This window comes from Monodon monoceros, unplaced genomic scaffold (genome assembly GCF_005190385.1).
Source record: "Monodon monoceros isolate NGI ecotype Baffin Bay Population unplaced genomic scaffold, NGI_Narwhal_1 Super_Scaffold_18, whole genome shotgun sequence".
Taxonomy (NCBI): Eukaryota; Metazoa; Chordata; class Mammalia; order Artiodactyla; family Monodontidae; genus Monodon; species Monodon monoceros.
In genome coordinates, this window is record NW_021703774.1 from 1,191,026 (window position 1) to 1,204,661 (window position 13,636).

A 13,636-nucleotide genomic window follows, 5' to 3' on the forward strand; every position below is an offset into this window, starting at 1 on the left:
CACAATCACAGCGAAAGGGACACCCAGGATCTGGGCAGGCCCTGCTCCGTCTGCGTCTGCATTCAGTGCAAATGGGGTAATTCAACCTGGAGAACGAGAGGGAGTTTCCTTTTGGCTTAGAAATGCAGTGAACAAGCTACAAAAACTGCAAACTAGAAGGAAGTGCTTTGTCTCCCGAGGCTCTCCCAGTCCTGGGAGCACCAGTGTCTCAGATTTACATGATCCTCCGGGTCCAGACCCACAAGGCCCAGAGGGCAGTGCACCTTGATTGGGGCGGGCAGGACCGCGGGGGGGGGGGAGAGAATGGCACCTTCCTTTAAAGCCTGGCGCTCTCTGCTCCCCACCGGGCCCTCCTTGCCAGGTGCCCCCGGGAGCTCCTTCTCTCTCCAGAGCACTGGGTTTCTGAGCTGTACCTGCATCCAGGAAGGAGGTGTGAGCCTCTCCGCCCTCTGAGATGCCGGCAGCGGGCTTGCAGGAAGGGCTGGGAGGTGGCGAGGGCAGCCTCCCCACCCGCAGCTGCCCCTGGGCAGCTTGGCGACGCCCAGACAAAAGCCCAGCTGAAGCACCCACTCCTCAGAGCTGCTGTTTGGGGGTCGGAGGGGGGCTCCTTCTTTAGATAGCGGGGGAGATTGGGGCAAGCTGAGGGGACAGAGCTGTTTGGGGGGTTACACTCATGGAAGGGCACTGCTGAAGGCTTACTAGGCCTATACAATCTGTTCCCCCCGCCTCCCCCCCACCAAAAAAAACCCACTTCCGTCTGGATTATACCCCCTTCACAGATGCGGAACCTGAGGCCTGGGGGCGGGGACCAGCTAGTACACGGAAGGGGCGGGCTCAGAGCTTGGCCTGTCTTACCCGGCGCCCCCGTGACACCTGCCACCAGGACACCAAACGCGAGACCACCTCCCGTCCCCCCACACTTCCTCTTGTGTCCGAAGTTTATCAGGAGTCTTATCTCTTGGATCACGTGTGTCTCCACCCTCGTATTAGGCTGCCGGGAAGCCCTGAGAAGTTCCGGGCACGTGTGAGCCGCTGCTTCCTCCGCGGCGGGGCGCACCGGGGGTCCCCAGGGCGCAGCCGGGACGCCTCGGGCCTGGGGGCCGCGCTGCGGGACTGCGCCGTGACATCAGCGCCGGTGCGGTGACATCGGCGCCGGTGTGGTGCAGTGTGCAAAGCCCACTGGTTGGCGTGGCCCGGACACGCCCTCCCCGAGCGGAACAAAACGCCGCGCGGGCCGGGCGCGCCCAGCCCCGCTTCCAGAGCGCTGCCGTGCCGGTCGCCCGCCCGCCGTCCGCCAACCGCCGCGCGCCCAGCCGCCGCCAGGTGAGTGCGCCCCGGCCCCGCCGCGCGCAGGGCGCCCCCGGCCTTCCGGCCCCGCCGCCGCCCGGGAAGCTGCGAGGAGGGTCGCAAGGAAAAGGGGCGGCCGGGGCCGGCGCGGGTCGCGGAGCGGGGAGAAGTGGCGGCGGTTGGTTCTCTTACCAGGAGGCGCGGGACTCCTCCCCACCCCGGGCTCCCGGGACACAAAGGGTCCCCACGTGACCCTGACCCGGGACGGCCAGTCTCCCCACCACCTGCAGGTCCCGCGGCGGGACAATCGGCGATTCTGCGCGCGCACTGAGCTCATTGTACAGCTGGGGATGAGGGCGGCCGTGCCACCCCCCGCCTGCCCCCTGGACAGCGTGCCGAGGGCAGGGTGGGGGAACATCTAGGTTCAGGGCCCGCCTGGGGCAGCTGTGCCCCGAGCCCAGGTGTGAGTTTCACCCTTAGGAAAGGACCAGATGGCAGCCGTCCCCGGTCACCCCCTGCCACGTTCACACCCCCCCTCGCCCCTTGTCTTGGCGCTGCGTGGGCACCATCACCCCAGCCTGAAGGAAGCCACAGTGTTTGGTGGCCTCAGTCCCTGAGGGCCGGGGAGCAGGAAGGGGCTGCTACCAGCACACTTGAAGCGAGCTGCAGTTATGTCACCCAGCAGGCCACCTCGAGGCAGGCGTCGGATCTGCTCTCACAGGTCCTGCGAACGCCTGTCCCATTTGTTGTGCTCTAATCAAGACCTGGGTGTAGGCGGGAGGGTGCATGGGCTCAGCCCTTCCCTGGAGGCCTGGGCTCTGGCCACCACCCCTGCTCCTGGGCGTGGATGGATGGGCAGCCCCCTCCCAGCTGCGAGGGCTTCACCTGGGGATCCCGTCCCAGCGGCTCCGGGAGGTCCAGCGGGCTCTCGTGCAAAGCCTGGCCCTGACTGACCCTGAATGCTCAGCCGACCGTGGACAGGGGGCTTCGCCTCTCATGCTCAGCTTCTTTGTGGGGCGGTACGGAGAGGGCACGACACAGGCCCGGAGCCCAGAGGGGCCAACTACTGCCTTGTCCCTGGGCCTTGCCCCAGCCTTTCCCCTGCCCACCCCCCCACCCCAGGAGCTGAGGCGGCTGGAGGAGCTGGCCGCCCCTCTGTCAGCTCAGCGTGAAGGCTGGGGTGTCTCCGGGTGGGATCTGGGCACTGGGTGTTGTGCCCCCGCTGCTTCTCACTTGCAGCCTCCTGATGCTCATGGGGGGCTCGGGCTCTCTCCAGAGAGACTGTCCTTGTGGCTGGATCCAGCCCTCTACTGCCCACAGCCTCCCAGGGAATGGCCCCGTCCCGCGGGGAGGAAATCCGGGCGGGGTACAGGCAGGCGGGGAAGGAAGTTTATCCTGCAGAGGGTGTGCTGTGGGCCAGGGAGGGGGAGGGGCCGCACTGCCACTGTGGAGGGTCTGAGGGGTGAGGGACACAGAGGCGAGACTGAAGAGCGGCCCGCCACCTGTGCTGCGGCACTGCTAACAGAACGTGAAGCGCGGCAGGGCCACGGCCTTTGCCTCTGGGCCGTCCCGGCACTTGCCTTCCCAGCCCAGGTGCTTTCTTTTCTCAAGGCAAACGTTTGCCTGCTGGTGAGCTGGTGAGCCCTCCCTGGCCGGGAGCGTAGTGTCGGCACTTGGTTGGCGAGCGGTAAATATTTGGTGAATGAAGGGGGTAGGAGTGGGCGGCTCGCGGAGCTGCCCTACCGGACACGTGTGAACCTTGCAAACGGGTGCTCCGGTGCTCACCGGTGCCCCTGTGAGTGGGCTTGAGGCCCTGGTCAGGGAGGAGAGGGACGGTTTCTATTTACTCTGGGTCTCCTGGTGGGAAGGCAAACTGGGAAGGCTTTTCTGAGAGGCTGCTGGAATTTAGATATTTCTGTAAGCTGGCTTATTGTGAAAAGTTGGCTTGAAGAGGACAGAGGAATCCTGCATTAAACATTTTGCGGTGCTGGTGAGAATAAAGATCACCGGTTGCCACCACGCGGGCGTTCTGGCAAGTAAGAACTGGACAAGCGTCAGAGCTGGCCCTTCCCAGAGAGAACAGTAGGCAGATGTCTGTGCTTGTTGGGCCCCAGGGACTGGCCTGTATCCTCCATGTGTGTGTTATCTGGGACAGTCTGTGAGGTGGGGCGGACGCTCCCCATTTTACAGACGAAGAAACTGAGGCTCAGAGGTGATGAGTAACTTGCTTGGGGTTGCGGCTGCCATTCAGACACAGGCAGACTCCTTGCAAACCCACGCCCAGTCATTCGCGTTACAAAGAGCTTTATGGTGGCTCATAAACTACTTAAGGAAGATGTGGCTTTGCAGAGTGGACGCGGGTGGAGTCCCGTTAGAACGCACGACCTCTAGGTCTTCCCTTTGCCGCATGGATGGAGAGGAGGAGGGGGCCCTTCTGGAAGTCGGGGCCTGGGTCCCAGGTGATACGTTTTCACCAGGTCTGATGCGTGTTTGAATTTTGGTGCCGGGTTTGCAGGAAAGAAAGGAAGCCTGGGAAAGAGCCTGCTTGAGGAAAAGACACACACACACACACACACACACACACACACACACACAGTGGAGCTGGGGGTGAGTCGGGGAGGTGCTGGGTACCTGCTGGAGCAGCTGTGCTGCGGTTTCCTGTGGGCAGGAATTTCTGTGGTGGTGATGGGGCCGCACTACGCAGCTACCCAGGAATTCGTCTGACGTCAACACTGAGTGATTCCCATGTATGGTAAGGAGTGTAAACACCGAGGCAGCTAGCATTTCCACCTCTTCCCCGGGGCCGGGAGGCACTGTCTGATTCCTGCAGCGACAGTGGATCACAGGCTCGGCCCCCACCCCACCCACCAACCCGGCAAGCACACCCTCCTCTGCAGTGCCTCCTGGCTGTCTATACAGGAGCCGCGGGGGCAGGGGCTTCCCGAGACGTCAGTTGCAAACAGCCTGTTTTATAAGGTCTAAGGGCTCGTGGGTTTTGGCTTTGCTTTTTAGAAATGAATCCAGGAAGATCGTTCAGACCTTTCCAGCATGGGTAACCAGTTGTTACTAAGGTGACATCGTTCCAGATAAAAGCAAAGACACTTACCTGTTGGTTAGCCTGTGAGACCTTGTTATGATATAGGACTTCCTGTGACAGTCTGGAAATACTTAAAATGAATTCTAGACCCCCATTTCTACCTTGGTTGACCTTTGGACTTCTGAACCCGGGGGTTGGAACGCTCTGTTATACGAGGCGCTGAGGGGCACGCACCAGCCCAGCCCACTGCCCGACAAGGGCCTCGGGGCCTGGACTTGAAAAGACAGAACTCAGAGAGGGAGGGAGAGAGGGAGCCAGGTGACTGTCGAGTTTTGGGAACCGCGGGGTCTGGAGGGATCACAGCGCAGCGGTGCCGGCCGGCTTCTCCCACAGGCTGAGTCACGTGCAGGGTTCCCAAGAAGTCCCGTGAAGCTCAGGCCGGGCTTGTATCGCATGTTGGCCCTTCGTCCCCACAGCAGTGACCATTCCTTTCAAGGCAGGACTGTTTGCCAGGCTCTCAGATGGCACCTCTAAGACCTGGGCTCTGAACCCTGAGCGGCGGGGTGCCCCCGCCCCCTGCCTTGGCTCCCTCCTGACGTCGGTGCGGGGAGGAAGGGGCCGAACAGCGAGGTGGAAAGGGTGACAGCTCCCCTGTGTACCTGGCTGGGTACCACACAGCCAGGTGATTCTAAGTAGGCAGACACCTGACTGCGTGGGTGGGGACCTCAACTCTGTGCCCAGAGGTCACCCTTTGGCCCTGGGGGGCAAGAGGATTTGGAACGGGAGAGGTGGGGATTTTCCACTGGGGAAATAAAGACATGGCATGGATTGTCGAGTCAAACCACTGATCTGAGGAGAGGAGGCCTTCCCTCAGACGCTGGGAGCCAGCGGTTAAGGGTGCAGCGTCTCCGAGATGGCTTCTGAAACCTGAAACCTGACCACACTGGGCCGTCGCCTCAGCCCGACCTTCACAAGATGTGGGGTGAACGTGGGAGTCTTGCCCTGTGTCCGCTTCTCCCTCTGCTGCCCTGCGAGCCGCGTCTTGGGTCTCTGCTCTTGAGACAGAGGATCTGATGAGACGGCTGCCCAAGAAGGAGGGGGCAGCACGCCGAGCCTGTCACTCGTCGGAAGAGTTCAGTCCTGGGCTTCTCGCTTCCGACCGGCCCTGGATCCTGACATTTCCGGCGAATAGCTTCCCAGGTACTTCCAGCCATTCAGCAGAAAATTGAAGGCTGGTTGTCTATCGAGATGTTGACATGTGAAGTGGGAGGAACTAGAGCTCTCTGGAGGAACCCACTGCAAACCCAGAGTGGCTGATGTGATCACAGGGACAGCAAAGCTTCTTGGTCACCCAGAGCAGAAGACAAAAGAGTTAAGACAAGTCTCTGCTTGCATCTGGGGTGCGGGGGTGATTACACCCCAAGGAAGGGCAGGGCACTCGTCCCTAAGTCAGGGATTCCGGGTCCCTGTTTGGCGTTGCTACTTCTCAGGCCTTGCTGCTCCCAGATGCGGCCTGGCTGCGGAGGGGAGCGGACATCCGGCCCTCGGCCCTCGCCTGGGCCCGCCCTGCGGGTGGTCGCCAGGAGGGTGCCCTTACAGCACACCAGGCCCTGGGCCATCGCTTTATAATTTCTTTCCTGATCCTCAGAACAACTTAAGGGGTCAGTGGATGGTCCGATTTAGAGACACAACCACATCAAAGCTCAGACAGAAAAGTCGCTTGATCGTTCAGCTGGGAAGGGATGAATCCAGGTCCCTTTCTCCTGACCTCTGAGCTGAGCCGCCTGAACTCTGACCCAGAGAACATCTCTCCTCCCCATCGGCTACAGGGCCTCTGTCCTCAGAACTGAGCAAGCAGCTGAGAAGGAGCTGGGCGTCCCTATAGGAGCTCCGGAAGGGCTGAGAAACAGTTTCCTTTTAAGGCAGTTGGGTCTCCTGTCCGCGGAGTCCGGCTGGTGAGAAGACGGGGCTGGTGGGAAGGAGGCGGCCGGGGCTCCCCCAGCTGAGACTCCTCCCGCCCACCCGTAGATCCCTCGGAGGGGTCCTCACGTGGGCGGGGGGAGGGGAACCTGTCCAAGGCGCCGGGCCCTGTCCCTTCTCTGGGCTCCTGAAGGGGACCCCCACCAAGTGGCCTGGCTGAGGAGTGACCCAGCCGGGAGGCGCCCCAGGCAGATTTCGCCCATCCTGCCCTGCCCCTGGTTCCCTGGGCCCTGCTGGCTGTGGGCCCCTGACCCGGAGCCAGGGAGAACAAGGGAGGCCTGTTGGATATGTGGGTCTCCACGAGGGAGAAGGGCTTTTGTGTTGGGAACAAAACACTGCTGGGAACAGCTCCCTACCACGTGGTCGGGGAAGCCTCCTCCCTTAGGGAGGAGCCTCCCTAGGGGCTGGAGGATGTCCCCTGTGGGTTCAGGGGGTGGAAAGCAAGGTAAGGATGGAGCCCGGGCGTCCTGGACGCTCCCCGAGTGCAGCCCCCCTGAATACGATGGCACCAGCACAGTGACTGGGTGGCTGGACCCGGCTGGGTCCCAGTTCTGCTTCCTACAGCCTGGTGACTGCAGGGGGCTGACCCGGCCTCCCCAGCCCTGTGTCTTCATGTGTGTCACGGGCGTGTCCCCAGCCCCAGGTCACCAGGAGAAGTGGATGGTGTTTGCAGACTGCCCGGCACACAGTAGGTCAGCAGACTCAGGGCAGGCTGTCTGCCGGGTGCCGCGGGCAGGGGTTTGGGGGTCGTGTCTAGTCACCTCGTCGGAGAAGGCGCATGGCTCCACGTGAACCAGAACCTCTCCCAGGGGTCCCTGCCCAGTGGCCGTTCTGGCACCGCCCCGCAGGAACTGGAGTCGCCACGTGGCTCAGGGGTCTGGGCTCTGCACTGAGCGTCTCCCTGGGGTCACTCGGTGCAGCGGTGGCTGCCTGATTAGAACGGGGCTCTGCAGCGAGGGCGGCGTGGGGGACGGTTAGGCGGGCAGTACCAACCTTGCTTCTCCCACCCGACTGTCCTTCCTGGTTTGCAGCGCCCAGCTCTGGCTCAGCAGGGCAGAGGGGCCAGAGGAATGGCGGGGCCTCAGAGGCCGGGGATGGGGCTGGCCCTGGGGCTCCAGGAGCTCGGGCCTTGTGGGTTATTTGAGGAGGCAGAGCGTGGCTGCGTGCCGTGCCGTTCGAGCGATCCTGTCCTCTGGGGGTGTGGGATGTGCGGAAGCCTGATGAGCTGTGGACGGTGCAGAGCCCGGGAGGGGAAGGCTGGCCCTGTGCAGGTCAACGGCCCGTCCAGGGACGGTGGGCCTCCGCCCTGCCCAGAGGGCTTCCACATGCCTTGCCCCAGGCTGGGGCAATTAAATCACCAACCCTGAGGATGTGTGAGGGGCGGGCGGTTTAGCAGGAGACAGAGCTGGGAAGGTACTCGGGGAGGCTCTCTGGGTGAGGAGTGAGCGTCCCCTTCTGTGCCAAGAGGTCTGGGGTGGGGGGTGGGGGGCGGCTAGGAAGGGGATTCCAGAAACAGGGTGGCCGGAATTGTCCTCTCTGGGGATGCATTCAGGTGCAGGGTAACTGGCTTAAACAGCAGGGGAGCTTCTTAGTTTAACTGGAGAATCCGGAGACTAGTCAGCGTGGCGTTTGGCCTTGTTGTGTGGCTCAGTGATGTCTGGGCGGCTCCCTTCCCTGCTCTCAGCTTCCTCCTGGGACGACTGGTCCCCCCACTTGGAACCACAGCCCTGGAGCCCATTGCTCTCCCTTCTCGCTCAGGGGAAGGGGGCTTGCTTCCAGGACGTTCTCTCTGAAGATCAAGATGTTTTCTTCTCCGGAGTTCTCAGAACTCCCTTCTGTCTCCTTGGCCTGAAATGCGTAGCTGGTCCATCCCCAACCGGTAACCCGGGCTGGTCAGCTTAGGTCCAGGCCATGTGCGCTGGCTGAAAATCAGGGTGGTTCCCAAGCAGAAGGGGACTGGAGCGTGGTGCCCCCTCCAAGGGGGCCGTGGGCCAGCTGAGTGATGGTGAGTGGGGAGAGGCCCGGAGAGGCAGGGGTGTCAGGGTTTGGGGCGAGCAGGTGAAGGGGGCACAGAGCAGGCGCAGCCGGGAGAGGAGAACTGCTCCCCGTTCTAGGGTTTGGGATAAGATTCCTCAGTGCTGGAGAGAATGGCTGGGGTTTCAGCAGCAAAAAATGGACAAGTCAGGAAAAAGAACAAGTTAAAGAGGAAAGGTAATGAGTTCAGGTGGCTCGTGTCGAGATCGAGGTGCTCGTGGACCATCCAGGTGGAGGTTCTCCCGTGGAACCGGGTGTACGAGCCTGGGCTCGGGGCAGAGGTCAAGGTCAGCGATGAATGGAAGTCCTTGGCAGGGGTGACCTCAGGTGCAGTGGGACCAAAGGAGACTGGGGGGAGAGAGGGACCAGGGTGGGGCCAGAGGAATCCCAGCTTTCAGGACACGGGAGGACAGAGCAGAGGCAGTGAAGAGTGACTGACTGGTCCACTCCGGCAAAGCCTTGCTGGAGATTCCCACAGTTCCGAAAATATTCCAGCCTGGGTCCTCGGAAGCTGGCGTCACCAACACCCCTTCCCCACATGGAGCCTGCTCTCATCCCTCACATACCCACTGAGCATTGTGAGGGCCTCGGGCTCTGCAGAGATGGATGGAGGGCATGGACCAGCTGTGGCTCTCAGTATTAGGGGAGCCGATTTATTGAACACCTGTATGAACACCTGTGTGCCGGGTGCACACACCTGTACAAACACGTGTGTGCAGGGGACTTGGTAGTGAACCTCGACTGGACCTTCTTCTTGAGCGGAGGCCTGTGTCCACTGTCCGGTGGGGCGGGGTGGGGGGAAGAAATTTTCCTCCACCCTTCTAGCTTCTTCTGACTGGAAAAAAATTAAATTGACACGAGACAGATGAACAGGAGAAAATCAAAGTTCAAGAACATGTCTACATGGGAGAGACCCAGGAAACCTGAGTAACTCCCCAAAGTGGCTGAAACCCTCCCCTTAAATACCATCTTCCGCTAAAGACAAAAGAGGAAGTTGGGGGTAGGGGAAGGCGATGTACATGGAGATGGAAAAGCAAATGCTCGGTGAGCGAGTTTGCTGAGCCAGCAGACATGATGGGACAGAGCGGACTCTGGTCTCCAGGCCCTGCCGACCCTCCCAGCACACCCGGCCCGTGTTCTTTGCAGACATCTCTGGCGATAGCTCTGTTTGGGGAACAGGCCCTCTATGGAAATTCTTTTAGGCAGTCGGGGGAAGGTCAGTTTCTTCCTGAGTCTCTTGGGCCTTGATTGTTTTCGGCTTGAAATAATCTGCAGGACAGAGAGACGTTTCGGGATGGCAAGTTTTGTTCCTACAGTGCGTCAGATGGGAAGCTCCGGGCAGTGGAGACCATGTCCCCTCTGCCCTTGACCCCGACTCTAGCTGCCGGCACATCCCTGGTACCAAGAGGGTGGGCTCTGGATGTCCCATCCCTGCGTTCGGCGTTTCCATGACGCACATCCCGGGGGGTTTGCCTCTGCATTTCCCAGCACCCTGAGCCCTACTCACCCCATCACCCATCTTGTACCCGCAGTCGCCGGCGCCCCCCATAGAGCCCCCCACCCCAGCCCCGTGCGCTTCTGTCCAAAGAACTGGAAGGGTCGCCGTCCCCCGGCAGCCAGGCATTTGTTGAGAGTGGTTGAGATGGGCCTTCCCTGATCCCGGGCTCTGCGGGCATCTGTGTCTGTGCCACTCGGGCTCTGACCTGCAGGGTCGCCTCCCCTGCGCCTTGGATTCTTGCACTAATAATCGTCACCGCACACTCAGCCCGTGCCAGGCACTGAGCCGCGCCTTTGACACGCCGTGTCTCACTGCATCCCCGGAAATGATCTGTGAAGTAGCTTTTGCTTTTATCCCCGTTTTACAGATGTGGAAATCAAGGTTTAGAAAGACCAGCTACCTTGTTCAAGGTACACACAGCCAGTGAGTGGCAGGGTCGGGACTGGACCAAACCCATCTGGCATCAGAACCCCAGCTCAGAACCAATACCTAGAGCATCGCAATGTTGTCCCAGGCCGCCTCCTTCGGACTCACCTGGGTGCTTGTTAAAAATTCACGTTCTTGTACCTCATCCTCAGAGGTCATGATTCATCGGGTCAGAGTTGGTGCTGGAAAATCTGATTTTGCAAAAGGCCCCCACCTCCCGCATTCTAATGGACTCGTAACTGGGCCCTGTGTGCCTACCTCCTGGTTTAAAAAAGAATGGTTTTTTTTGTGAGCTATATCTTATATACAAAAGAGCGCATAAAACCTGCATATGTGTAGTTCAAAGAATAATTACAAAGGGAGCCTCTGTGTGATAACCACACATGGCTGGTGCCTTAGCAGCCCCCTTGGTGGCCCCCTTGTTCTCTCTTTGAGGTAACAAATCTAAGACAGTAGTTTGTGATACTCATTGCCTTGCTTTTCTTTATAACTCTCCCACCCATGGGTCCCTCCCTTGACGACAGAATTTTGCCTGCTTGTGGGCCTGACACAGCTAATTTGTGTTTTATGAGTTCTAGCTTATCTGCTTCTTTTGCTCCAAATTCATCTTTGTGAGATTCATCCCTGCGGACGCACGTAGCAGATGGTTCGTTGTTAACTGCTGTTATGGCTTGTATCTTGTGCTTGTGTGTATCCTTTAGAATGCCGGGCACGGGGCTGAAAACACACCGGTTGCTCAGCGATTACCTGTGGGCTCTGGGTTGGGAAGGCCCCAGGTTACCGTTCAAGGAGGGCTCTGCCCCCCCCAGCTCCCCCTCGGCCTCTGTCCCTGGCTTTTCTGTTGTGGGCCATCTGTGTCTCCATCTCCCCGGGGAATTAATTCCCGTTTCCGCGTCCACTTTCAGAATGCCGAACTGGGGAGGAGGTAAGAAGTGTGGGGTGTGCCAGAAGACGGTGTACTTCGCTGAGGAGGTTCAGTGCGAAGGCAGCAGCTTCCACAAATCCTGCTTCCTGTGCAGTGAGTACGCACCCCTCCCAGGCCCTGCTGTTGCCATGGGGACCGGATGGGGCAGTCAACACCCCGGGAACTGGCCCCACGGGAGGTAAACAGCTCGACATTTGGCTGGCACGCAGCTGGGCGGGGAAGCACTTCAGGGCCTCTTTGTTCCTCAGAAGCTCTTTTCTAAGGGGAGGGCGTGAGCTGGCCCGAGCTGGAGGGGTGACGGAGGCGCAGGGGCTGAGGGTGGTGGAGGCGCAGGGGCTGAGTGCCGGGCAGGGAAGACTCGGCGGGGGAAACTTCCCGCTCACTCTCTCTTCTTTCTCTCCCTGCCACAATCCTGGCATTTAAGAGGAAGACACTTTTAGCCCAAAGTTTCATCAGGCTTTGGACCCAGATTACCCCTTGTTAAATGGCAACAGAAATCACAGATGCAGAGGACAAACTAGTGGGGAGGGGGAGGGCAAGAGAGGGGAAGGGTATTATGAGGTCCAAACTACGATGTATAAAATAAATAAGCCACAAGGATGTATTATACAGCACAGGGAATAGAGCCAGTATTTTATAACAGCTATAAGCGAATAACTTTAAAAGTGGTGAATCACTATGTTGTACACTTGAAACTTATATAATACCGTGCATCAACTATATTTCAATTAAAAAAACATTTTGTCAAGGCAGCAGAGGCAGCAGCCTCAGGGGAAGCTGCGTCTAGGGAGGAGCTGGGCTCTCCGCCCCCCCCCCCCCCCCCCCCCCCCCCCCCCCCGCCCCTGCAGCCCGAGGCCTTTCCCCGCACTTCCCATCCCCGCCTGGAGCTGGGCTCTCACCCTGCACCCCCACCCCTGCAGCCCCGAGGCCTTTCCCTGCACCTCCCATCCCCACCTGACAGTCTGGGGTAAGAGGAAGGTGAGCTGGAGGAATTTGGACATCGTCCCGACCGGACCCAGACCCACTGCTGCAATCACAGCCTGGATGAACAGGAAGCGGGGCAGTGGCCGCCATCCATCCGGGAGCTGTCGGGTGGTCCGGGGGTTGCAGGGCATGCAGAGGCCGCGGTGCTGCACTGGCCATGGCCTGGGCCGGGCAGCCTTTCAGAGCTCCTGGCCCAGGAAGTGGCGGATGGAGGGAGCCTCCCCATTTTCCTGAGTGACGGGGTTCATTGCGACAGAGCCGAGGTTCTGGGTTAGAAGAGGTGACCTGCGTTTTCCTTGAGCCCAGGCAGAGGGGGAGGCAGGGAACTGTGGGGTTAAGCTCTAGATTTCAGAACCAGTTGGTCAGGGTTTGGATGTGAATTCTGTTTTTGTTCTCTGCGTGGTGATGGGCAGGTTACTCTTTACAGGGGGGATAACAACACCTATCTCATGGGGGTGGGGGGGATGGGGGGTGTGAGAATTAACAGGGAAGGGGCTCAGGAAACAAACAAAGCAGTTAGAGCAGTTGTGAGTGTTCAGTAAATGATAGCAGCTCCCCGACACACACACACACACCCCACACACACATACACACATACACACCACACACACACACACATGCTCACATACATACACACACACCCGTACACACACCACACACATGCTCACATACATACACACCACATACATACACGTACACACACCACACACACATGCTCACACACATACATGCTCACACACACACAACACACACGCACGCTCGCATACATACACACCACACATACACGCATGCTCACATACATACACACACACCACACATACACACGTACATGCTCACGTACACACACACACACACACACACACGGCCCTGGTGTGGCTCAAGGACCCCTCAACAGCAGCTGACATCTCAGCCTGTCTGGGAGGTCTGGGAATCGGGCCCGTGCCCCTGGCTTCACACGAGCAGAGTTGGGAGAACTTGGCTGCCTTGCTTCCAGGAGCTCGTGGTCCTGAGCAGGGTCCAGACAGGTCAAGGGCCGCCTGCTCCCTGGATGAGCATCAGATCCCACCTGCTGTGGGCGGAGCAGCCAGAAGCCCCGCCCAACGCAGCCACACCCTCCGGCCGCAGAGACTGATCAAGGGCTGCCGGTGGCCAACAAGCTTGGGTGGGGCCTTTGGCGTCCAGCCCGGAGGAGGCCGCCGACAGGGGCGTCGTCGTGTAATAAGCGATTCTCTGCACTCAGGACTTTGCGAGCTGCTTAGTTTTTTCAGAGGGAATAAGAGGCTTTGGCCCTGGCCAGGGAGAGGGTCCAGACTGCCGGCCCCAAGGACCCCTCTCTGCCCTCAAATGTTGCTTTAATCACGGACCGAAACGGACCAGCCGGGCGGGGAGGCCTGCAGGCCTGCCTGTGTAGGAGTGGCCGCTGGCCGGGCGGTCCAGGGAAGCCAGGAATGTGGGGCGCGGGGGG

General features: G+C 59.9%; 1 protein-coding gene across 4 annotated transcripts in view; it reads left to right on the top strand.

The window, feature by feature from the left end:
* The first annotated feature begins 950 nt into the window (after positions 1-950).
* CSRP1 (cysteine and glycine rich protein 1) overlaps positions 951-13,636 on the top strand; it is a 21,320-nt gene continuing 8,634 nt past the window's right edge. Inside the window, exons 1-2 of one of the 4 annotated variants that reach the window (XM_029229854.1) lie at positions 951-1,323; positions 11,168-11,280. In XM_029229854.1, the coding sequence (XP_029085687.1) occupies positions 11,169-11,280 (112 nt within the window). In that variant the 5' untranslated portion in view covers positions 951-1,323; position 11,168. Of the gene's footprint in view, positions 1,324-2,827; positions 2,881-2,912; positions 4,040-10,899; positions 11,281-13,636 lie in introns of those variants that run through there. The other 3 variants (XM_029229855.1, XM_029229856.1, XM_029229853.1) reach the window with 3 other exon arrangements.